This window comes from Pezoporus wallicus, unplaced genomic scaffold, assembly GCF_028554395.1.
Source record: "Pezoporus wallicus isolate ANWC-B61680 ecotype Strahan unplaced genomic scaffold, APGP_CSIRO_Pwel_v1 contig_6274, whole genome shotgun sequence".
In the NCBI taxonomy this organism is placed as follows: Eukaryota; Metazoa; Chordata; class Aves; order Psittaciformes; family Psittacidae; genus Pezoporus; species Pezoporus wallicus.
Genome location: NW_026635738.1, coordinates 1662568 through 1689134, shown reverse-complemented (window position 1 = coordinate 1689134; position 26567 = coordinate 1662568). Strand labels below are relative to the sequence as shown.

The 26567-nt window shown below is 46.5% G+C and overlaps 1 protein-coding gene across 4 annotated transcripts in view; it reads left to right on the top strand.

Annotated features, from left to right (window-relative positions):
• Positions 1-26567, top strand: part of LMF1 (lipase maturation factor 1) — a 175375-nt gene that overhangs the window by 83186 nt on the left and 65622 nt on the right. The window contains exon 1 of one of the 4 annotated variants that reach the window (XM_057398155.1): positions 22683-22797. The exons of the other annotated variants lie outside the window; for them this stretch is intronic. Coding sequence (XP_057254138.1) covers positions 22750-22797 — 48 coding nt within the window. The 5' untranslated portion in view covers positions 22683-22749. Of the gene's footprint in view, positions 1-22682; positions 22798-26567 lie in introns of those variants that run through there. 4 annotated transcript variants of the gene reach the window in all.

Below are 26567 nucleotides of genomic sequence, written 5' to 3'. Positions count from 1 at the left end.
TACCAGGAGCTCCTCCAGCCCCAGCTCTGTTAATAGAGGTATCCTTAAAGAGGGGTAAATCCGGTACAAACCCATTCCCCTGCAGCCAAGCTACCAGTGCAACCTGGCTATAATCTGTTCCAGTTGTAAACTTACAATCAGCCCTCACCCTTAGTCCCCTTTTAATACTTTTGGGGCTGTTTGAGCTCATTCTGCTCAGCGTGAGTATAATCTTGTTTCACTGGGCAGAGCAGTGTTGGTGCAGGCAGGTCAGGCTAATTAAACTCCACAGCCACTTGTGTACTGACACTTTTGATAGGGTAACTGGAGTAATTCATGTCTCAGTTCAGCAGCACCCGAGCCAGGCCTGACATTGGAGACATATTTCATAGAGCAGTAATGAGCCCAACTTTCAGGTCTGCCTCCTCTTCCCCAGCCCTCAGCAACATGCCTGCGACACGCTGTTTACTCAAGGAAATGAAAGCCAGCAATGTGCATGCTGAGGGGGTTTTATTTGTATTTTTGCGTTTAAAACAAAAACACCCTCCCAAAGAGCCCCCCCTCCCAACACCCTCCCTGCCTGTTAAAGTTTGTGCATGATTGATTTTAGTGGGTGGATTAAAAGAGCAAATCTTTCTTACCACGTTCCAAATCATCCATCAGAAATCAGAGGGGAGACTTTCCTGCCCTCTCCCTTATCCCGGGTTTAATTGTGAGGCCTGGATGTGTGTGCAAAGCGTTTCTGAACGTAATTGGATGAGGGTCACTGCCTGCCCTGAGATATATGGGCACACTAATCAGAGAATAATTTCAACCCAGGTTGAAGTTGCCAGTAAAAGTTGTAAAAGTTAATTTTATAGGAGCTTGTACAAAATATCAGCGAGCAGGTTTGGACTTGGAGTTTATTTGCTTTGTCTAGTGACATTTTTATTATGTTTTATTATTATTATTTGTGTTTTAAATGCAATTTTGGGCAGAGAGCAAGAGGGAGGAGGGGGTGCTGACCTGAATAGCAGGCGGAACAGTGTGTGCAGATGGATCAACCACAGTAGGAGGAATTCATAAGGTGACATGAGCTGCTCCAGGCACAACCAGAATTCAGTCAAATGGAAGGATGATCTATATGTTTTTACCCTTATATTTGTTCTTCTGATTTCCAACAAGTGGCAAAACCCATCAGAGTGTCTTAAATAAGTGGGTTTATATATTCCATATCCTCTTGCTCTCTATGGATGAAATACGTCCAAGCCGCTGTCCTTTTCTGAGCCTTTTATGGGTAGGGAAGGTGGGACATGGCTCATGGGGTGGGAGCACACAGATTTTGGATGTTTGTGGGACAACACAGTCAGTTTGGAACTTCATAAGACCCATCTCAGGTCATTTTTGTGTTACAGCAATGTGAGACCTTCCTTAATCTGCCCCTAATAAGGTTAGATTGTGTGGTTCCCATTAATCTTAATAGAGATGGCTGAAACCCAATGTCATCAGGTATAGATTGCTTCCATTTATATCCTTATTTCAGGTGAAATGCTTCATACTTGGATTTTTGCCATGCTTGCCTTTTTTTTTGTCCATAACTTTCAGCACAGTCTGTTGCTGAGTGGGGCAGACCCATGCCTCTGATCTGAAAGAATTTGTTAAGGATCTAATTGTACAAATAAACATGGGGTAACCCACAGGAAGTAAAAAGTGAATCTTATCCCATTGTGAAAACATGAAGTGGGGGAACTGAGTGTGAAGCAGCAACTGGAGTTACCCTGGAGATGTGCAGGGGCATCAGCAGACCCTTGCTGGACCGTGTCTTCAGGAACCCTGCCAGGCGCAGGCTCTGCTGGGTCCCACACCAAAACACACGGTGTAAAACATTACAGCCCTTATAAATGAGTAATTGCTTTGGAAAGAGCCCCGTTAAAAGAGTGAACGATGGCAGTGCCATGAAGTTACCCATTAAACTGGAGCAAACACCTGGAGAGCCCCAGTGAAGTTACTGACAAAGCTCTGCTCTGCAATCCTGGGCTCCAGCCCGAAGGACCTTCCCTGCTTTTTCAACACCATGACTTCAGTGTGCTTTCTCAAAATAATTTTCTGTGGCCCTGGAGAATCCCCCTGAGCTTTGCAGTTTAAATACGAGCCAGCCCTCAAATGAAAGCTTTGTAACATTCAAGCAGCACACGCTGACGGTTTCTTCAGCGTGGCACGACCCTGTTTCCGAAAGCAAACAAGATGGTCAGACTTCTCACTGAAAGATTTTAGGCTACTAAATGACCTGAAATGCTTTTTGATGCCTGTCTGGTTGGTTACCTTCCTATTTGCTCGTTCCCAAGTGAAAAGTTTGGTGTCTGGAGGGACTGTTGGTAATTTTGGGCTGATGCTTGTTCCATCCCCAGCAGAGATGTCAGTGTTTGGCAATGAGGTGTGGCAGTAGTGTCTCATCATATTTTCCTTGGCGAATCTTGAACAAGGGTTTGGAATATGGGTTGTGAGAGAATCCTTCACATTAGTCTCTCATGGCATCAAAGCAGCATCCTTGATTTGAAATGGTATTTCAAATGCCTCTTGTTTTATCTGGTGCTAACCAACACACCAGGTTGCTCTGTAGCTGCAGTGCTCCTGAGGTCAGTTCTAGTAACCTGAGGTGAGGATTTAGCTTTGGGAGCCTTGTTCTCCTTTACACGCAAGAGATGAGATGGATGCTAGGTAAGAGGAGTGGGAGACACGCAGCACCAGGGAGCTCCAGGTTGTATTGCAAAACAACCTTGTGACAGCAGAGAGGTACCTTGTAGGAGAGGAGAAACGGCATGAGTAAGCACAGGTACATCAAAGATTTCTTTCCATATTGGTGTGGTGGTGGCCTTTCTTCCTTCCTTCCTTCCTAGCAAAGCCTGGCACATATTGCCAGTGGTTTACAGACTTCCACCTTGCCTGTAGCCTGGTCAGCAGTTGTGTTTCACAGGATCACAAACTGGTTTGAGTGGAAAGGGACCTTAAAGCTCATGCAGTTCCAACCCCTGCCACGGGCAGGGACACCTTCCACCAGAGCAGCTTGCTCCAAGCCCTGTGTCCAACCTGGCCTTGAACACTGCCAGGGATGGGGCAGCCACAGCTTCTTGGGCACCCTGTGCCAGCGCCTCAGCACCCTCACAGGGAAGAGCTTCTGCCTAAGAGCTCATCTAAATCTTCCGTTTCAGTTTAAAACCATGTTTGTTCATGGTCATGAGAGTTTTCCACAGTTGCTTCACATGAGGTGAAAATAGGACTTTTCAAAGAGGGGATTGTGTAATTGGAATTGTTTTTGAGCCCACTGTGAGCACCGTTCTCATTCACCTTCCTGTTATTCATCTTAGCATGTCATCTGAGCTGCAGAATCTCTATTGTTTTCTGCTGGACTGAGCCCGGTAGCAGCAAAACGACTTTTGGAGAGATCTCAGGGGACTTCATCACTAATAATAAACTGCTGGAGGAGTCAGCAAGTATTTTGCATTGGCATTCCAACACAAAACAGGCATTTTGCCATTTGACTTCAGAAGAGTAGCTGCTTTGCTTTGCTGCTTTTCGGGCACCCTGTGTGCACACTGAGCTTCTGCTGCTCAGCTGCACCCATTCAGCCCTGTGCCAGGTGACTTTTTTATTACGTAGGTCTGATAAAATCAAATGTAAACAGTGTTTGAGAAGGGTTTGCCCTGTGAAGTGCTGCACTGTTCCTGTGCTGGGGGTAGAATGAGAGTTCAGGTTTGTACGTATTATTAGAAACAAGAAAGACTGTGGCTGTTAAAAATAGAGATGTGTGTTGAAGGTCTGTTCAGTGTCTGCAGGACAGGTAAACTGTTAGGGCTGTAGCAGTTGTTGGTTGTAGCATTCCAGGGATAGATGGATTTCCTTATTTCTGCAAACTTTAAGTAGTAAAGTTCAATTGTGGTTTGGAAGAGCAGGGAGGTCACTCAGCCCTTTGCTCAAATATTTGGTCACAGGCTTCATCCCCTATATAAAGACAATCATAAAAGATAACTTTGCAATTTATGAGTTGAAGCAACTTGTTTCTTTTTAGTAAATATATGATTGTATTGGGAATTGTGCTCTTTTCCTTGATGCTGCAGTTGTATCTCTGGTCTGTAGAACAGGGAAAGAGCAGCTTCACCAAGGATCTGCAGGGGTTGATGTGATGGCCGGTGGGTGCCACGGCCTGGGATGTCCTCGGTCAGTGTTTCCATGTGTGATTGCTCCAAGCAGCACACAAGCAGCATTACCACAGACAGAGGGAAAATGTGGTAAATGCCACTTGATTCTGTTTATACCCAATAGTGATGTTTAATGCACGGGTCCTGCTTTGCAGAGTGACGTTTTCTGATGTGCTTCTGTAGAGAAGGGTTCAGTAACACACTGCTCAGGGAATTCTTGAATGCCTTCCCAGTGGTTTCCTTCATTACTGCAGAAGTTGGATTGCAAGAGCCAGGCTGCAAACAATATTAGTGTGGGGATGACAGATGGATACTTCTAATGCTGCTGCCTGCATAGCTCCAGGTTTGATGCTGAAGTTTATTAACCTGAGTAAAAAAGAAATGTGGGACAGGAGAGGTCTCGTGTATGGTGAGTGAAGCTGAGCTAGATGGGACCAGCTGGCCCCCAGGCCCTGCACTGAGGGCTGGGGTGAGGATGCTGCAGGCAGTGAGATGAGCCTTGTCCATACCTTTGCTTTCCCCTGTATTCCTTAAACCTTGTAGTCTTTTTTCCCCAGTGTTGAAGGGATGTCAGGGGGGTGTTTCTGGCTCATGGAGGTTGTGGGTGAGCAGTGGCTGGTCTTCCTTTCAGGTCATTCCCTATGGCTCTGAGACCAAACACAAAGCTCCAAGAGCAGGGCTTGGTCTGGTAGGAGGCAGCTCCCACATCCAGTGGGCTTGGATCGTGTCCTGGGTTCCCATCTCACACCAGCCCACCCTGTGAAGAGCAGAATTAAGAGCTCTGAGCCCCTTTAATTAAATTTGTAAGTACCCATAAATTCCCCCATAAATTTATTACCATGTCGAATGAGGAAATCACACTCTTGGCTCTCAGACTTCAGTGAGGAGCTCAGTGTAGTCTGTCTCCTGTAACTGCTTGATGGCTGAATCTATTAATGGGTGAGAAATCACTTAATTTGACTCTTCTCTTGTATCTGACATTGAGCAGTTTCGCAGCTTCGGTTCCTGGCTTCAGGAAAACATGTTTAATTTTCACCGTACATCATCTGTGTGATTTGGGCTCTGTAACCTTCTTCTCTCACTTCAGCAGATACCATCAGGATGGGGCTTGTTGATACTTCAGAGGAGCCTGTCTTGGTTCTTATTTGCTTGGGTTTTATGTTGTTACTATGTAGGTCTGCCCTAAAGAGTTCATCCTAACCCTGGGCAGTCCATGTGGAGGGGAGAACTGAACTGGAATACACTTCTATGTTATGGAATACACTCCTGTTTTACCTAGGAACTGCCTTCGGTTCTGGACATGTAGGTTAAAAAAACCCAGATTTCCAGATCTTAATGAACAAAACTGGGATGCATGGCCTCCATCTCCACACTGTTTACAGAGTTTAGGGACACAGAAGGGGCTGTGGCTCTGTGGTGTGTGGTCTCATGGTGCCTGGTTTATTTATGTCACTGAAGTGGGATGCAAAAACATTTCTTTTAAGTCCTCATCATACATAGGAATGGATGTTAGGACAGGAGTGGATGTCAGAGCATCACTTGATGTCTAACATCCCCTTATCGGGGATGACACAGTTCTTGGGGTGAATGTGAGATATTGATTACTCTCAGCACCAATCTTTGCAGAATTTCTTAAAAAGAACCCCCCCAAAAAGTGGTTTTAATTTGAAGTAAGGAAAATATCTTCATTATTAAAACCATCTGCCTCCAGCCGGGATTGCTCTTACCAAGTGGAACGGGAATTGCTTTTGACTGAAGCAGCAGCATGTTTATTCAAATACGCCTTTCATTTGGCTGATGCTGCTAATTAAACCTTTTATTTTATTTAGACAATTATGTCTAAACAATTGTGGAGTTACAGTAGCTCTAATTGAGCTCTGATTTTCTTACCTGCCTCAATATTACACGTGGCTTTAAAGAGGGAGAGAGTTAGGGCTGGCTGGATGTCCCAGAGGAGTTAAAACCCCAGGTTCTAACATGAATTGGTTGACTTCCAGTTCCTGTCTTTGTCTGTAAAGTTTGCAGGGGGGTAAAAAGGGGTTTTGCTTTATTTTAGGTTATTTCTTATAGTGGATTCTGCTTTCCACAAGCCTGTATTGATGTTTGAGGTGTGTTGCTGCTCCTCCTGTGAAGCCCAGACGTGCTTTGTGTGTCCTGACCTGGAAACACTGGAGCTGAGACCATGTTTAGGTCTGGAAACAACAGGAATATCCATTGCACTTCTCTGTAGATAAACCATGAGCTGTTTTAACTGCACCGTCGTCTCTGTGTGCTCTGTGAGCACATGCATTTGCTCCCATTCCTCCCAGCTTTTCCTTTTCTGCCATCAGTATAAACTGAATTAATGGGAATTGTGGGAGAATGGCTTTCTGCAGCTCTTCACTTACAGTTTGGTTTCTGTTATTAGGGATGTTGGGAGGAAAATAGGATCCTTTCTCCTCTGGTCACCAGGCACCCATTTCCCCATCTTCTCCTTGTCTCTGTGCCTGGCACCCAGAGCTCAGTTGCTGCTCTCCGATGCTTTAACCCTTGCACTATCATCTTGCTGTACTGGCTTGCTCTGCGACTCTGTTCTCCTTGTATTTTAATCTGTATCCATGGTAAAACAAATTAAAACCCATCTAATTAGGAAAATGTGTATTCCCCATATTCTTTTTATTTATAAATCTCTGTTTTCAGTGTAATTAATCATTCACAGCCCCACGCTTCACTTTCCCCTCCTCTGCTGCTTGCTTTGCAGCGGTTCTGAGCTCAAAGGTGTGTGTTATTTCTCTCTTTCCTCATTTTTTCCTTCACCATCTCCTTGCTATCTGTTTTTTCCCTGCGCTGCAGCTGCCTGATCCCCACTTTCCCAGCAAGATTTTGTATGGGAGTAAAAGGCTGAGATGGCTTTGCCAGAGCTGCCTCTTCATCAGCATCCAGGCAGGATCCATCCAGCTGCTTTAGCATTCCCAGACCAGGCTCGTGCTGCTCTTTGCTGCTTTGCCTTGGGAAATTGCTGCGGGAGGAGAGTGTGGAGCAAGAGATTCCCAAACTGTATCAGTTTAGTAACGGGGATCAAGAGTTGTTTTAACTACATTTCCTAAACATATTCCAGGTGTGAAATCCCTAACTTGCCTTTCCTCCTTTCTCTCTCTCTTTCCTTCCTCTCCTGAGGCGCTGTGGTGTGGGTTTCTTTCTTGGCCACAGCTAAAAGCCACAGCAAACCCTGCACTGTGCCTGGCTCAGCAGCAGGAGCAGACCCTCAGTGGTCCCACAGCTTTGGGAGTAAGGGTTTCAGATGTTGTTTCTTGAGATTCCCAGTGTGGAGAGGAGCCCCAGCTTGGGGTTTGGATGTGGTTGTGCCCAGTGCTGTTTGGGTAGGGAGCAAAGGGTTGGTGGGATAAAAATCCCCATCGCTGGCAGTGTTCAAGGCCAGGTTGAACACAGGGGCTTGGAGCAATCTGCTCTGGTGGAAGGTGTCCCTGGCTGTGGCAGGGGTTGGAACTGGATGAGCTTTAAGGTCCCTTCCAACCCAAACGAGTCTGGGATTCTGTGATATGATGAGCAGATGGACAAGCAGAGACAGACAGACAGGCAAAAATAAGGATATACCCATCAGTCTGGTAGGCAGCAGCTTCCATGTGTCATAGCAATACCACTTGATTGTTTTAGCACATGATGAAGGACCACATGTATAACGAGGCACCAGGATTCAGTGTCAGACCCTCAGTGTTTGGGAGTCTGGGGCAGAATGGGATGTTTTGGGCTTTACAGACTTCTGTGTAAAGAGAAGCAGCAGCAGACCTCGTTGCCTTTCTACCTTATTTATACCCATGAGGTCAGTTATTAAAAATAAGTGTGCCTTTTGGGCTTAGGTCTGTTTTAAGCACCAAGGTTTATATTTAGATCTTCTGTGGTTTGCACACTTAGAAATATGGGGTGCTCTGGCCCTTGCCCTTGTTGCCTTCCTGTCTGCCATCCCTCAGTACCTGTGGCCACTGAGGGGTTTGATGGTGCTCAGGGGCTGGTGGTGGGCAAGGAGGAAACCATGGATTCCCAAGCCATGGGAGCTGCACATCCCTGGACCAGTATGGTTATCTGAGGTGCAGGTCCCACGGGACTGCAGACAGTTGTCCCCCTTGTTCTCCTCTTCCTTGCCTGGAAACCAAGCAAATAAAGTTCTTACCAGGCTGGTGCTGCTAACCAGTAGCACAATTTAACCCAAGTTTAGTTGGTGTCCCATAGGTTGAACAGGAAGGTGATGTTAGTGCCATACCTCTTCCATCTGGGATGGTGCAGAAGGTGTGCTCAGCACACTGAGCAGAGGGGAGTGAACAAAATAACTCTGTCTCCTGCTGTTTCTGCCCTGTCTGAGCCATTCTGTCCTGGAAAACCCCTTGGGAATCGGTGAGCCTAGCATTTGCCGGTGGTCCCATCCTACATCATTCCTGCTCACTGGGGCACCAAGGCCCCGGGCACTGGCAGGTGCCTGTCCCGGTGGGGTGACTGCCCTGATCAAAGGATATTTACTGTCCTGGGGACAAGGAAAGGCTGTGTTATGTCAGGTGCACCTGGTGGCTAACAGAGGATTCTGTCCTTGTGTCTTGATTCCCGTTTTCCGGAGCTGTTTAGAAAGCGTCACGTGCAGAGGGGTTCCCGGTGCTGGCCTGGAGCAGGTAGAGCACAGACTTATCCATCTCCCTCTTCTTTGTTATTGCTCTCCCTAAAACTCAGCAACAAAGCCGAGTTTCCTTGTTTGTGTTTGTTGGGGATGTCAGGGGGATGATGGATTTGGCTGGAAAGGTAAATAATCTGTTGGGCTGAAGCACAGCCCAAGCAGCCCTGAGAATGTGCAGTCACTATCGTGAAGGTCTTTCATTTCTTACATTTAATTTGACAGGTTTTGGTGACTGCTCCATATTTTCACTCTGCTTCAGACCCACACTGTTTATTTCTGTTCCAAGTTACTTAAACATCCCCAATTTGTTCTTCTTAAACAGTTGCTTCAGTCTGTAGCAGCTTTGAGGCAGTAGATGCCTCTGTCATAGCTTGCAATGCAAATAAATAACCTGTTTCCAGGATTTCCAATTTAGTTCTGTTTATTTTCTTCTAATACACGCACACATTGCACACAAAGTGGCTGGAGCTGCAGGATATGGTCACACATTGGGTTAATTCCATCCTTGTTTAAAAGTGATGCACTGCAATGTCCTGGAGCAGGGAGATGGAGCTTGTCCATCAAGACATATCTGTGTGTCCAGATCATAGAATCCCAGACTGGTTTGGGTTGAAGAGACCTTAAAGCTCATCCAGTTCCACCCCCGGACCATGGGCAGGGGCACCTTCCACTAGAGCAGAGGGTGCTGGGGTCCTTCCCAAGCCTGGTCCCTCCCAGGGACATCAGCATGTCCCGGGAGCAGTGATACCCAGGAGGTGTCTGGACCCTGACTTTCAGCTGCAGAAGTGTATGAGACTCTTCCAGGGGCTCCACTGCTTTTTGGATGTGTCTTTGTAAGAGCAGCAACAGGCGTTAGGGCTGGAGCTATAGGGAGCTGCTACCTTAATTAAGTAGTAATTATTTAGCAGTAACTAAGAGTGTAAGCTCCTTGGGGCAGGGCTCAGTCTTTGTTTCAACCCTATAATCACTATAGTAAAACAAGTATGCAAAACAATAAAGTAGTGGCCATGTAGTACAGCTTTTAATCAAGAAGTTAAATCTATTGTTTAATTGTGGTATTACCAAGCTGAAAAGGGGCAGGGGGAACACCCCTGTTCATGCAAGTGCTTTGAAATGCTCCCAGCTGCTATCACAGAAACCCATGAAAGGATTATTTTGGGAAACTTTGTTGGCACGACCATAAGGTCATTCTTTATTGTCAGGCAAAGTCATGCTATTTTGGGGCAAAGTGTGTTTGAATTTGCTCAGTGTTCGGTGCTGGCTTCCCATGTTCAAGAACAGCAGAGAATGGGGACAAGAGGCAGCCCTGGGCCCTGTTACACAGTGTGGGATGCTCTGGGAGCAGGAGAGGCAGAGGCAGTTCTTAGGGTTCCTTAGAGCAAGGGGTGCTTGGAGCAAAGCTGCCATTCAGGCAGTGAGCATGCAGAGGTTGTTCATCCTAATTGAGGGTTATGAGGGAATTTGTCACTTGTAGTAAGCTGGTGGTAATTTAAGATTGAGGTTTCATAGAACCACGGAATGGTTTGTATTGAAGGGACCTTAAAGCTCATCCAGCTCCAGCCCCTGCCATGGGCAGGGACACCTTCCACTAGAGCAGGGTGCTCCAAGCCCCTGTGTCCAACCTGGCCTTGAACACTGCAGGCCCTTGTCAAAAGTCCCACGTCAGTTTTCTTATAGCTATTGGAAGACTGTTGTAAGATCTCCCATAAAGGAGCCTTCTCTTCTCCAGGATGAACAGGCCCTTCCAGGAGCATCCTATAAAGGGCTTCTTGGGATGTGGTATGTGATCAGGACTGTCTGGTGGCAGGACTGGTAATGTAAGGAGGGAAACCACTTGCAATAACATTTATAAGTAGAATAAACCAATGGTGCAATTAAAGCTGTGAAATGTTCCCAGAACAGAAAGGTCCCTTGTGCCAAGTGCTGATTTGGTTTAGTTTGACCTGGAGCATGGCTACGGGTGTCGGCTGGGTGTGCTCAGCATCACTGCCTGCACAGGACAGGGTGCAGGCAGGGCTGGATCACCCAAAGTGGGGTACCCACTGCAAGGACCCAGCTCTTCAGGTTCTAATGATGTCTGGTGAGTGGAGCTCCATGGGTTTTGTTTTATTTCAGTGCTCCCAGCAAAACAAGAGAATATCTACCCAGTGCCTGTAGCCATTTGGAAGTAGATTAAAAGTTTTCATCAGCTCTTCTTAATAGAGCCAGATAAAGCAGGCTAATAGTCATGTGTTGAGTTATTGAAGGGAAGTTCAGGTAATATGCAATCACCTTTAACCCTGGGCTTCCTAAGACCTCCTGCCTCGCGATTGTTTGTCTGTGGTGTAAACCAGAGTCCAGTTCATAAATTATTATGTAGTTCCACTCACGTTAATGCAGCACAGCTTTCACGGTGTTTCATTTTGTAGTGTAAGCTAATTCTGGCTGTGCACACAATAAAGCTCCAACGTGGCTGGAATTAACCCTTTCCCACACAATGAGGAGGTTGCTGGTAAGTGAATTATCACTGTTTGTGCACTGGTGTCTGTGATTTGGTTATGGGTGTGATCCATGTGTGATTCTCTATGTTCAAATTCCTGCTGAAAGTGAAAAATTCCCTTAGTAAAACATGGCAGGGAGTTTTTACTAGAAATTTAAAAACAATTAAATATCTTAAGAATTGATTTTTAGAATTCAAAGTTATCACCACGGATGATTTCAGCCTAAAATTTATGGTTAACAGTTTTACACCAGGGTTATTATGAAAGTGCATTTTGGTGTAATGGTACATGGGGCTTGGAGCAACATGGTCCAATGGAAGATGTCCCTGCCTATGGCAGGGGCCTGGAACTGGGTGAGCTTTAAGGTCCTTTCCAACCCAAACCATTCTATGATATTGCTTTAATAATAATAACGCATTAATAAAACAGTATGTTAATATAATATACATAGAATTTAATTGCTTAGTTTCTTCTTTTGAACAGCCTTGGAAATCTCAGTTGTATCCATGCACTTCTTTTAATCACAGTTACTCTTGAGTTTCTTTCAGTTGTTCATCCTCCTATTAAGCAGCCACTCTTTTCCTCTTAAGTAGCAAATCCCATTCCCTGTGGTGAGGGGTGGCTGGTATGAAGCATAACTGAAGGATAAGGAAAGGTCAAAAACCTTCTGAAATGAAGAGCAGAACCTTGTTGTTTGCAGGGGCTCCGTGTCACTGTAGCTGGAGGTTGAGGCACGGGCATTTTGGGGCTGTTCGTGCCCAAACTGCTGGGCAGGATTTGATAGTTGGGCTTTGACATTGTGTATTTTCTTTATGGAGAAGCCGTGAGAGATGAAATTCAGACGTTGCTGTTGGACAAAGCAGCCCTTTTGGAGGAGCTGCCGTTGCCTTTTGCCCTCCTCTCCAGCAGCCCCAGACACCGGTGCTCTCAACATCTCTTGTTTTTGGAAAAAGTTACTGCTCCATTAGCTCTGCAGGACCTGGATCACATCCATGAGGTGGGAGATTTGCACCAGAGGAGCTGGACTGCCATTGAGGCCTGCCTCGTCTCTGATCTCCATCCAGCTGGCTTTGGGAAACCTTCTGCTTGCTTGGTCCTAGGTTCCTTCTAGAGCTGGATCTGATCCCCCATCCAGCTCTGCCATGCTGGCTCACCTGGATCCCATCCTGACCCCTTGGCCCAACACCCAGGACCAGGTTACCTCCTGTTCCCCTGGGCTTGGACGAGACCACCTTCTGTGCTTCCTGCCCCACTTATGGTGCCCCTCTTGTGTTATCCCACTCAACCGTGTTGTACAGACCTTGATCAGACCAAACAGGAGTCTGTTACAGCCTCCTCATCCCCCTGCAGCCAGGCTTAAGTTATAGCAGCACTTAGGAGAGCCACCCTATCTGCCTGTTCTTCCTACTGGGCCAGAGCTCTTTCAGGTGGGTTCCCTGCTCTTTCAGTTCCTTCTCTTCTTCTAGGGTGGGTCTTCATCACTCCTCTTCTTCCCTGGTCCAGCCAGAATGGGGGTTGTTGGTCTTTAGAGGTTATAAAATGAAAGAATGGCTTGGGTTAGAAGGGATATTAAAGATCATCTAGTTCCTGGATCATCCAGGGACCCCTTCCACTAGAGCAGCTTGCTCCAAGCCCCTGTGTCCAACCTGGCCTTGAACACTGCCAGGGATGGGGCAGCCACAGCTTCTCTGGGCACCCTGTGCCAGCGCCTCAGCACCCTCACAGGGAAGAGCTTCTGCCTAAGAGCTCATCTCAGTCTCCCCTCGGGCAGGTTAAAGCCATTCCCCTTGGCCTGTCCCTACAGGCCCTTGTCCCAAGCCCCTCTCCAGCTTTCCTGGAGCCCCTTTAGGCACTGGAGCTGCTCTAAGTTCTAACCTCAAGGAGCCTTCTATTCTCCAGGCTGACTCCGGAGCAGAGCTGCTCCAGCCCTCAGAGCATCTTTGTGGCCTCCTCTGAACTCAGTCCAACAGCTCCATGTCCCTCCTATGTTGGTGACCTCAGAGGGTCCCCCAGCCAACCCTTTGTCACAGGGGTAAGTGACAGTAGGAGCCTCCAGCAGCACACAGCCTGACAGAACATGGTGACGCGGTTGTGTCTCGTCACTTAAGTTGTACCAGTGATGTTGCAGAAGCTGGGGAGATGCTACATGCAGGTCCCCAGGGAGGGCTGGGCACAAACCCCTCCCCTGCATCACCCCCCACATCTCCTCGGAGCCACCTCTTGTTTTGATTCCAAGGAGCCCGCTTTCCTCCCGGCAGCAGCAGCTGCCGCCGGTGTTAGTTTTTCCATATCCACCGGGAACCACACTCCTCGTTAAAGCCGTTCCAGGGCAGGAGGAGGGGAGGGATCCAGTTCCTTCCAACAACACACTGTGCTGCTTGCAGCCGGCGCGGCGCTGGGGCAGCAGCAAACATTGACCCATTGAGGGAAGTGGTGGCTGCCTACGGCTCAGACCTGCAAAAGGCTCCCAGTTTCCTTGCTGCAAGCTGACACCTATTGGCACTGTCTGCACAAAGAGGTCCCTAATCATGTAACAGTCCTCTTTAAACATAACCAGGATAAGAATAAAAGCATATTTTTCACATTCCTGGTAGCTTCTTTGTGACTGATCCGTGGAGTCTGGGAAGGGAATCCTTCAGGCAGTGATTTGTCCCCACTCTTCCCCTTTCCTGCGCTTCTTTATCTGTCTTTAGTAATTCATCCAAGTCTTACAATACTTTAGAAAGTCGGTTGGTCTTTGCTTTTCCTCTCAAAGCTCATGAGAAGAGGACAGTGACTTTTTAATGACACTTTTTCAAAGTGTTGGCTGGATGGGGAAACCAAAGTGCTGAAGACAAATTCATATCAATCTGAATTCTGTAACCAGGCTGCCCTTGGATTTGCTCTGCAGTGACTTAACGTCCGTCCTCCTGAACCTCTGCAAATCTCCTTGTAGCTGGTATCAGTTCCCTAGATTGCCAGAGACCTGCTCTCTCCAAGTAAGAAGGAAGAATGGAAATTGCATCTCTGGTGTGAGTGCTGTAGCCGTGACTTGCTGGGGTCTCTGTCGTCACAGAGCAGAATGAGAAATGGATTTGCATTTGAAGCTCTTCTCCTCCTCCCCCTAACTGTGCTGATGTTTTCCTTCTCATCCTATGGAATGCAGGCTTATAAACTCCAACTTCTACATGTGGCTTTTCCATCCAGCCTCCCAGTTCAGTTGTCTTGGGGACCAGCTGGATGTTCAGACATGCTGCAAGTGAATCAGGTGTTGGAATCAGAATCATAGAATAATTAGGGTTGGAAAGGACCTTAAGATCATCTAGTTCCAACTCCCCTGCCGTGGGCAGGGACACCTTATGCTAAATCATATCACCCAATCACATTTTTTGAGTTGACTTCTTTTGAAGTTAAGACATACTGTTGGATTAGAAGCTTATGTAGAATTCCTTTAGCCCTTAGCACATTGTATCAAGCGCAGGACTGAGTTGTTCTGCCTGTTCCAGGTATCCACAGAGAGATGCAGACTTCCAAAAAGATGTGAGCAAAAGTGTGCAACTCCAGGACACTTTTGTACTTCGGTCCATAGGGTCAAGACCCTGCACAGATGCTTAGTCAGGTTGTAAATACACATTTGTCTATGTAAATATCAGCTTTGTAGATGAAGCTGTGGGGCTTGGGCATTGTAACTGCTTGTGAGCATGCAAAACTGCACTGCACGAAAGCCGGTTGAGGAGCAGAAGAGTGTGTTCATACAACATCTATTGCTTTGTTGGTTGGGAACATCAGAAATGAGTTTTGTGTGCTCTAGATATTGAGAACTTCTGCTCTAGGGTAAGACTATCAGATCTTGTATTACTGTTTTGTGAGTGAAAAATTCTGATTTAGTTCTTTATTCACATGGGATTCCCTTCAAGTACCTGAGTTTTGTAAGATGAACCCCAGCAATGTTTGCATGGAGAAAATAATTGGAGTAGTTTTAATACATTTGCTGGCAGTGAGGTGAAAAGGTGGAAAAAATGGATCAGTGTGGATGGGAGAGATTGGTGGGGTGAGGGAGAGGGGCTGGGGCTGACACAGCCTCGCCTGCACTCCCAGCCCAGCCACATCTGCTCAGAGATGATGACAGATTGTAAAGCGTCATCATTATGGAGCTGAAATGGCCCCAGTTTCTACGTCTGATTAAAATTATCCTTATCCATAGTTTTCTGTAGCATTTCCTGCAGCCGGAGAGATGCTGCAGACTCTCTGGTCCATCTGACCCGAAGGGGCTCTCAGTGCTTTCCAGAGTTGGCTGCTCTTCCCATGGTTTCTTCCTGATCCCTGGGAGTGCAAAGCTATTAACAGCAAGTACCATCTTAGCACAAAGCAATGGTTAGCAGTTCATAACTATTTTTTCCCCTAACTATAGGAGGAAGCTGCTGGCTATGGTGAGCTATGAAAGGTCTGATGGGAAATGCTGGTCAAGAGTTTTGCTTCCTGGCTTAGTTATCTGTAAATTCTACTTTAATTAATGCATTAACTTAGGAACGTGTTAATCGCTAATACATAGGTTGTAACAACTCTTATTTTGGGGTTGGTGCATGCTTGTAGTGCGCTGAGCTGCTTGTGTGGGCAAGGAGCTTACTTTTTAAATGCCTTATGGAAGGCACAAATTCTCCAAGGTGTTTTATGTGGCAAGCTGAAGATGTAATGTAATAACAACAAATAGCTGAGGGGTTATTCGGGGGAAAGTTTGCCTTGCTGCAGAAATGCAGAAGAATGTGATGGAAAATCCAAATTACCTGTGCATGGCACCCCCAAAAGGATGAGCCTGTGGCTGTTTTTCATTTGACTCTTGTTATGGTAGAGGCTGATCCAAAAGCCTTTGCTTTCCCCTGTAGCACACAGGGTCGCTGGCTGGGGAAGCATCTTCCCCTGCTTCCACTGGTACAGGAGAGGCTTCCAGAGCTGATTCAGAGGGTTGGACCCACTGCCCATTTGCACACTCTGGTTGTGATTGTAATAAACCACGTTACTGTAGAGAAGGGATTTTGTTGTTCCTTCCCAAAGCCCCTGTGCCAAAAGACTGAAAAGTCACATTTGAGGGGAGAAAAAAGAGACAGATTCGATGTTTTTTCAAGTCTCTCTAGACATTTTCTGCTCCCACCAGCAATCCCACTGAGTTAGAACAGAAAAGACTGGTTACAAGCCCTGACTCTTCCCACCTGGCAGCTTGTGGGAGCTCATGATGGGAGGCCCTCATCCTCTGAGATTCCGCCTGCGCTGTGTTTCAGCTCCTGGTGCTTCCCAGTAACTAATTTATGCTGCACAAAGGAGAGGGATTATAAAGGAAATGTAAAATGATTCGTGGCAGAAGTGGCATGAAATGTCATTATAGGGGAGGTGGGGCACTGAGGAACGGAGAGACTCCTGTCCTGGCCCATGGTGTTGATTTAATATGGAGTTTTAGCCACCTCACTTCTTCTGCATTCCTTTTCTTCCTTAAGTTACACCACCTCTTTATCAGGCTTTCTGCTCTGATCTCTCCCTGTCTCCATATTTCCTCAGCATCCAGGATAACTGGCTCCCAGACACAGACAAACTGCTCTCCAAACAAAACTAACAGGGTATTTTGTGCAAACGCAGTTGGGATGAGCAAACAGGACAGCTCTGAGCTCACTCTCACCTTCTTGTTTGCTCTTTCTTGGCACTGAGATGCTCAGGACTAGGCTTAGACACTTGGAATCATCCCTACATTATTGGCTCTGCTCCGTATTGCAAATCCACATGATTTAAATACTTGGGTAGGCAGAGGCATGCGTGGGGGGTGGCCTCATCCCAACGTTGCTCTTTTGCTCTCTGAATTTCTTGTGGACAGTGGCGTTGGCTTTATTTTGCCCTTGATTTAAGTACAGCTGGAAAGGCAGCTTAGACTGCATTTAATAACGAGTCCTTCAACACAGAGAGGTGCAGAAAGTAATTTGTCCCCTTGCCAAGCACCAGGAAGAATGGGCATTTTGTTCTTGGCGTCACGGTGATTTTACCTGGGTGTATTATGGAAAGACAGAAAGACTCGTGCTACTGTTCCCTGCACGCTGTTGATTTATTGAAACTGGAGCCTACGAGTGTGAGTCGCGAGGTCCATTCCGACATGGAATTTCCAGGAGAAATATACAATTGGCCTGGTTATTATTTTTTCCCTCCGCTGTTCGCTTTTGGGCTGGTTTCCAGCTTTTGCACTAAGGAACAAGACTTGAAATTAGTCTTGAGTTTTAACACAACACAGCTTTGCCTTCATACTCCCAGGGGTTTATTATAAAGCGTCTGAGCTTGTGTTCTTGTTTCATCTCCATCACCGTGCTCACCTGCTCTGAAATGGATGGTTTCTTATAGGCTAGGTTGGATGTGGCTTGGAGCAACCTGGTCTAGTGGAAGGTGTCCCTGCTTGTGGCAGGGGGCTGGAATTAGATGATATTCAAGGTCCCTTCCAGCCCAAACCAGTCTGTGATTAATATATTAATCTGTGATTTTATATATGATTCCAGAAGCTGATAAAGACATTACAAATGCAGGGGTTAGAAATGAGCTGTTCATCACAGGTAATGAGGCTTGAGGAAGGCACTTGGTGCAGGTTCAACTAAAGCAGCAAAGGAATTACTGAGAGGAGAAACTTCTCCTTGTATGTAGAGTTACCAGAGGAGGTTTCACTGTGGTATTAGTCACCTATATAACACATGGGAGAGTTTCAGCTGTACACAGTGAATTATGTCCTCACTTCTTAGGCTTTCTATGACGATCATCACTTAAAATCTACTGCTGTATTATGGAGGGAGGACTTGGGCCAGTGCTGGCTCCCAGTGGCAGCCAGATGTGCACTGACACTGGGGAGGGCTGGAAGAGTGGGACCCTCTCATATCTCAGTACAGCCTAATAAAATGTGGGGTGCATTGGCTATGGAAAAACTGACACAGATGAGAAAACCATAGGGAAAGAATTGTTTGGAGACACAGTGCTGTGTTATCCATGTCTGAGATCTGGAACGAGTAAATTCCCTGACAGCAACTCTAGTTATTTCCTCTTCAGCTGTATTAAAGTACATGAAAAAAAAAAATCTTAATTAAAATTGCTAGCATTCATATATTCTATTTAAATATTTCATTATTTTTAAAGCAAGAAATTCAGGGTGAGTGTTTTGTAGTGATTCTTCCAGACATATCTCCCTGTTAGGCACCCAAACTGCTTCTCCTCCAGTTGTAAATAGTTTATGGGTAGGTTTAACCCTTAGAGAACAGCTCTGGTCTCAGCTAGAACTGCAAACCCAGCGGGGTTACGTTGTGAACAAGCCTTGAATCTGTTCCCATTAACAAATTCCCAACAAATGAACTTGGGATTTGAGCACTGCAATGCTGAGATTTCCTCCGTGTTTCACCATTAGCAGGTTTCTGTTAATTGTTGTCCCACATAGCTATTAACAGTACCTGTGATTGTCAAGTTACAGCACTTCCACAGGCTGATGGTTCTCCATGGAGAACATATCTGCCTCTTGACGTCTAGTAACTCAGCAAAAGGCTTCCACGCGTGCCTGCCTTGAGGCCGGGAGCAGTTGTTTCCTGACGGATTGGGGCTGGCACGGCAGTAGTGTCTGTGCTAAAGGCAGTGGTCCTTGCGTTGGGATGGTGAGCACATGTAGGGCAGGGAGCTGGAGCTGCTGGGGTGGAGAAACTGTGGCAACTCAGTGCAGGTCTTTCTGTAGTCCTCCCACTTCCCTCTCTTCCAGTTTGATCAATGGCAAAAAGCAGCCTTCCCTCTCTGGTGAAAGATCAGCTCCCAAGTAATGATGTCCAGCTGTACTGACAGAATGTGATTGCTCATCAGTTTGGTTGATGGCTTAATCTGGGGCTGATTAGCATCTTGGAGACTATCCAGATGATCAGAAATGATGCATAATTTTGCTGCAGGCTACAGTTTATTTCATGTTTTAGCATACTCCTGGCTTTTGCTTAGCGGCAGGGACTCTGTTGTGATGCTCTCCACAAGGCTTGGGTTTGGGGAGGAAGGGAGAAGCCAGGCTCCTGTCCTCAGGAGGAGGGTGTGAGTAGGTGGCTTGGCTTTGTGTCACCCGGTTGTAGCTGCAGGGGACGTGGTGTTGGCCAGGGCTTCACCAGACAGAGGTGCTGAGCATCCCACTCTTGCCCCTGAGCATCCCTCCCAGCAGAAGTTTGCTGTGCCCTTGGGGTAATGATAAATCCATGCAAGCAATAAAAATCCTCTTCTTCCCAAGAAAGCTGTTTCCTTAAGCGACTGAACACATTTTCTTGCAGCTTTCAGATCATCACCCCAACAAGGCTTTTTCCCCAGGGGAGGTTTAGGGAGCAGGAGAAAGGACAAAGCCCAGTGGGATGGACAGAGGGAGAACAGCTGTAGCCAGCGGGGAGGCTCAGCTGTGGGTGAGACAGCCCAGCTCCTGCTCAGCAAGGGTTAAAGCTGGAGCAGGGACTGCTGGAAGAGTTCAGTTGTTTCACATTAGGCTGGGGCGGCCCTGGCTGCCTTCTGTGCTCTGGGAGCCGGGGGCCGAGTCCCCAGTGTTAAATCTGCGTAACCGATGCCGTACAACTGGCACCAGCCTTGACCACAAGTGGCCGTTAAAATAAACATCCCTGGGCTTAACTGACAGGCAGGCTCAAGGAGAACCAGGCCTGCATGACGGGGAATATTAAATACCCAACGAGAACCTAACTTCATCAGGCAAACACACACCCCCCCCATTGCCGCCGCCCCGGCATCTCCCCAGCCCCGCGGCATCAATGGGCGCAGTGTTTGGGGCAGGCGCGTGTCTCTCCCGGGGGGGAGATGGGCTGGTGCCAGTGGTATGGGAATATGTGAGAAATCCAGCCCCAAACCCCAGCCTGGGTAAACACCACGGCGGCAGCACTGGGACCAAGCAGCACTGGCACTGTGGCACCAAGCCGGAGCAAGCGGGCTGCCATCCCTCTTGGCTGCTCAGGCTCCGAGCTCCTACCCTGCGATGTTATTTAGTGTTAGGAAAGGAGGTAAAAGGCTTTATTAAAATTGAGACATTTGGCTTAGGTTGGCAGTCTTATTTATAACGATGATTTGCAAGTGCTCCAACTCGGGACAAGTGTGAAGGCTTTATTATGTCCACAGGGATAACGGAGCAACACATTTATTGGGCGGAATTTATCTGTCGATGGGATTTATTTATTTGCTTTAGAAAAGCATAGAAACAAGCAACACTTACAAAACAAGCGAGGGGATTACACAAGTGTGGTACATGATGGACGTTGAAGCAAAAGGATATGAGCGTTCAGATGCACGTGGCTTGGTGCTGGTGGGAGAGACTTGACCCATCCCCTCCAGGGACCTCAGGTCTCTCTTGTTTAACACATGCGTGCTGCTGAAAGTCTGTCACGTTTTTGTGATGGAAGGTAAACCACCAGGGTTATTAATGTAAAACTTCCCACTCCTAAATTGTCCTTAAAAGTATAGGGAGTTAGTATTTTTACCCAAGGAAGGCCTTGAGCAGGATGAGGACATTTAGAACAGGCTCACTTTTGTATCCAGATGTCCAAAGATGCCCAAGCCTGTTTCCTGGCTTTAGCAGACTATTTCTAGCTGTGTCACTGTGTGTATTACATCCTAGGAAATGGTCTTGTCTTTGTAAGAAGTCACTATTTTAACCCTTTCGTTTATAAAAACAATAGTTCATTGAATGGTTTCTGTGCAGGAAGATGCAATTCCTGTTAAATGGCTGTTGAGGTGCAGCTCATTGGCAAGAAAGAGCAGGACTGGCTGCTGGATTCATCCAACTGTTGAAAGAGTTTAGTCATCGCCTCCTGATGGCAAAGAGCTTTCTTGTGAATTGTTTTACTTGTCCTAAATTCTTCCAGTCTGCATCCTTTGTTACTAGGGAGAAAGCTTAAAACAGAAGCAAACTCTGCTAAGCTTTTGGCTACATCTTTGGACCAGCTACCTGCTTTTTCCTGCTTTGATGTTTGAGTGGGGCAGAATGGCAGGAGGTGGCACTTGCTGCTTCCCAGATTCTCATGCTTTAGCAGATCTTTTCTTCCTTTTTTTCTTGCTAGGAAACAAACAGGATTATTTTTATTCCATCCTGCTCTACAAGTACCCTTAGATGAACAGGAGATTCAGGTCTGAATCCTGTTCTACAGAGCTGGTGCCTCAAGCAGAGTAAAACAGTCTGCAGCCTTAGTGTGAGCATCACTAGGTATCCAGTGAAAGGGATGAGTAATCTACCTGTGCATTTAAAAGGCCCTTTTGACTAAGAATCAATCACAGAGACATCCTTTTGCCTGCTTACACTGTATCCAGGAGCCACACTAATTCAGCTACAGAGAAATAGTGTTTATACCAGTGTAGTTTGTAGAGGAGAATAGGAATAAGCTATACCACATCTTATTTTATCTGTGTATTCAACTTGGATTGAATTGGTGTAACCATTTTGGATTAAGAAACAAATTTACACTTTGTTATAACCACACCAGACCCGTCAATACATTGGGGAATGTATGTGGCAGAATTGTCAGGGGTTACTCTGAAAAATGGGCTGTAAGAACGTGTGAAACAAGATGAGAACGTGTTAGAAATCCCTGTTTCAGTGTCTGAAGCAAAGAGATGAGGTCTAGAGGAACACAGACATCTTCTGCCTGCTCCAGGTAGTACTTTGGTCTACTTCTCACTACAGAAGGGTGGAGTAGCTCCATACTCTGTACTTTCTCAAATCCCAAGGGCGTTTATTTTCATCTTGCCTTTAATGACCAGGTTATAAAGAAATAAGAATGTATTAATTTGCTGCCACAACAACTAGAGCACAGAGGAGCAGACTTCACTGATGTTACCCACCCCAGAAGCCTTGCCCAGGGCTTCTTAAAGGCTCTGTGCTGTGGCTCTTGGGCTACACACTTATTCCTATTGATAGCCATCCATTTTTTGCAGCTTTCCAATGGAGTGAAGAGTCATTTGGGGGGGGCATGGTGTGTTATTTTGGAGGGATGTTTTAAGTTACAGCTTTATAGGAACACATGGCAGCTCTTTGTACAAACATCCAGGAGGGTGGATGGGACCTGACCATCTTCAGCTTGGTTCACCCTTTCCAGCCTTGCAAAACCAACTGGTCGGTGTTGGCATCCCTCTTTTTGTTTCATTTCAATGTGAAAGTTTCAATTTACATTATTCTCCTCCTTTTTCTGACTTGGCTCAAAGTGTTCTCAGTAAAGCCCAGACTGAGACTTGCAGAGGTACCTAGCACCAGGATGTCTTAACACTGTACCTTTAGCCCCTTTCCACTCTGTGGATGTTTCACTTCCAACAACTGCTCAAACCAGCTGGGTGCTCGAAACACCCACATTTGAGACAGAAGATACTGATCCCACTCTGTCTCTTGGGCAGTTGGAGAGTTAAACCAGGCAGCCCATGACGCCGAGTTCCCCCTCCTGCTCCGGGCGCTGGATTTGGCATGGAGCGCCGCAGCGTTCCAGTTCGGAGAATTCAAATGACCATCCAGGTAGTCGGTTCCTAATGGCACAATTTACCCTTTGTGAACACGTTTTATGAAAGATCCCACTGTTTGTCTCAAGTTATGGAAAAAAAAAAGCCCCAAACTAACCCAAGTGTAAATGTCCAGGCCACGAAACTGCCTAATGCAAACACAGGCACGAGCCGGCGCTTTGCTGGCGTTCACTGCCCATGGGTTTTGCCCGTGTGTTCCTTGGCCTGGTGCTGAACGATGTATTTATGAGCACACACCAGAAAAAAAGAGCCCTCTGAAGGAGATATGATCCTGGGGTTAGCACTGGACTTTTGAAAAGGGAAAAGAAATGAAGTAATGAGGGCCTCTGGGAGAGCAGCCACGGTACGCATTCAATCATGAATGGTAGGTTGAAGCCCGGGGTCTCCAGGTTTGCTTGAGCAGGCATTACCATTGCAAAGATGCTTGGAAAGATGTTCAGAATGAACGCCCTCTTTCTGCAGCAGTGGATTTGGCTTTCAAGGTACATCCTCAAAGAAGGAGAAGCTTCTGATGGGAGACAGAAACCTTTATTTGGTTCATGCATCCTCATCCCTGTTGTACCTATAGGTTATAGTTGTCCGTGTACTATAGCAGGCACTGTCCTGGTGCTGCGTCTGAAGTTCTCTGCTCATCTGCTACATCCACAGTTCATAGCAAACCAGGGAATTACCATGGTTTGAAGCAGTGAGCTCAGCAAAGCAGCCGTGGGGGCTTTGTGCTGTCTTGCTGTGTGGTGTTGACTGAATATCCTTTTGTTGGCCCTGGTTTAACACCACAAAGATTTTGATACTATTCCATGGCTGTTATCGACTAGAGCGTGCCAGGAACTCTGCTGGAAAGGTCAGAAAATCCCACTTAGAGGAAAAGTCTGGCAGAAAAAATAGTGTAGTGGAGTGGTCCAGGGAAGACCATGCAATTGGCTTTGCAGAGGTCACAGAGGGGAGTCATGAGAGGGATGAACAAGGGGATATTTGTGGTGCCAAAGATCTCAAGGGAAATGGGCTGTGGGACCCAGAGGTCCCATCTGGTCCTGTCTAAAATCACCAGCATGGAAGGTGCTGGTTGCTGGGGTGACCTATGCTCTTTGGGGTGAAATGGTGACATCATTTCCATCAAAACATTGTTTTCTTGGGTAGAATGAGGAACTGCATGAGCTTTAGTGTTGGAAACTGCCATCTCAGTCCACTTAATGGTGGAGCTTTGGGTCTTTCAGTGATGATAAGTGCTTGATGTGGTGTCCTGGCTCTTTTCTGTCTTTTCAGATGCTTATTCAGTGTAGCTGTTACCTGCTTTACGTGGTAAGGGGGTACCTGGCAGATCTGGCAGATCCATCATTGTGCTCACGTACCAAAGCGATACCTCTGCCCTGCAGGAGAAAGGGCTAAATGAACCCCAAAGTAATGCGTATTGAAAGAAAATGTAAAATGGCAGAGGCCACATGAACTAAGCAGAGGTATTTTCTAGCTGTCTAGTCTAAGGTTTGGTATCATTTTTCTCTAGGATTACAGGGGCTTTCACCTCATAAATTTGTGCCTGTTTGAGGTCGTTAATCTTTCTTTACATGTTGCCCTGCAATTTTAGAGCTTTGCCACCATCTGGGATCACATTTTAAATGGAGTTTCCACTCAGTACGTTCCTTTTCATGAAATTATTTATATAGAGAGAAATATATAATAAATATATCAGGACTGGGTTGTTTTTAAACATTTTCAGTGCTTTCGCAGGGATTTACCTTGTGTGGAAAAACTTGTCTTCTCTAATAGAGAGCCATAAGAGTGACCAATTAAAGGATCACATTTGCAATATGTTCTTAAATGGCAATTTAAAATATTGGTGAGAGACCTGCCTTGTGATCCATTGGGAAAGGTGAGCTCCATCCGAGAGCCCCAGCCAGGGAACGTGGTTCTGTGTCAGGAAATCTCAGAGTGTGAGATGCACAGGGAAAGCACCATCTGATGGCAACTGGCTACCAAACCTGGAGGATTAGATCTTAGGCAGAAGCTCTTCCTGTGAAGGTGCTGTGGCGCTGGCACAGGGTGCCCAGAGAAGCTGTGGCTGCCCCATCCCTGGCAGTGTTCAAGGCCAGGTTGGACACAGGGGCTTGGAGCAAGCTGCTCTGGTGGAAGGTGTCCCTGCCCATGGCAGGGGGTTGGAACTGGGTGATCTTAAGGTCCTTTCCAACCCAAACCATTCCACGATTCTAAGGATTGCTGCAGCTCCCCTGTTGCATTTGGGCTGGGAACTTTGTAGTAAGCAGGCATTGCCCTTAGCTCCTGTTTCTTCCAGATGTACCTTCCAACCTAGTCCACTCCCTAAACCAAACATGACCCATCTCTGGTGCTCTTAACAAACAAGCCTTCTCCTCAAAGGCAGTAATGTCCCACAGTTGGTTTCACCAGCTTCTTCTGGTCCCACCAGAGCCAAGATGTCTGTTCCAGGCCCTGGTAATTATTTTAAAGGGATTTTGAACAAATAAATAGCCTGAACAGCTCAGTGGTTCCTTGTGTAATTTTAGCTCTGGACCCCTCCAAGAATGTACAGAATAAATAGGTGAATCTGTAACACATCCACAATTAACTCTATGTACAGCCAGCAGCTTGGAGGCACGCTACGGAGGAGTAGTGTCAATAAACAGGTATGCTGTGGGCTGTGGGAATGTGGTCTTTGTTATTGGAGAAGGATGGCTCTGACCAGGAGGTAGGGTGCAGCCTGGAAAAGCAAACAGTGCAGCTATAGATCCCTCTGCCCCCACGCAACATGTTGGAATTCCCAAATCCGTCATTTCACTGTCCCCCTGGTCAAGTCCATCCTCACTGGTGTTAAATCCGGGACTGAGTCATCAAGAGCAGAGCTTGGCTTTGTAGCTGAATGTCAGGGATGCGGCAGGAAGGTTTCACCTCCGCTGGTAACTTTGCAAGTGCAACTTTGTGAACAGGGCAGAAAAAGAATTCCTTGGGATGTTTTACAATACCGAGGCATGAAATTGCACAGCAGAGTTTTCTCCCAAGCCCCTCTCCCCTCCGGCGTGTGCAGCCTCATGTGCAGCCATCACTCCCCAAGAAACCCAAGGCCCAGACGTGAATCATTTCTCTGATTTTTCATGCTTTTAACTTTTCATTGCTGAGGCTTCGCTCAGCCGGCAGCAGGAGGGACCTGTTTCAGCTTTGAAAGCCCTTAGACAGAGGGAATGGTTGGGGAAAGGAGTTAAAAATGAAACAGCAGATTTATATATATAAAAAGTAAAAATATATGTTCTCCATCTGAAGTTTATTTAGGTCCTTTGGGAGAGTGGCGCGGCACTACGTCTCTACTAAATTGCCAACATTTTATGGTCGTGCTGGCACCGAGTCAAACACACATCTCTTTGGCTTGGGTTGCTGTCTTAAAGCAGGCAGATTCCAGTATGTTTTTCTATGAACTGAATATTACTATTGACTGGACAAGGGAAGCTCTGCCCAGTGAGGACATAGAGGGAACTTTTCAATACATCTATCAAGACTTAGTTATTTTGATGTTGCGTTACTGAAGAGCCGACCCCTTGGGACCCACTCAGACATTAGATCTGTGCATTGTAAAATAAATACAACTTTTTCATTTATTTCTTAGGAATTTATTTTGATTGGAATCGTATTAATAACTGGAAAGCTTCAAAGGGCCTATTTTTAACTGGTTAGCTGTCATGTATGAAGCATGTGAGCGTGCACGTGGAGCCTTGCACATGAATGTGTGTATAAAATGTACACAGCACAGGGTACCACTGGGGC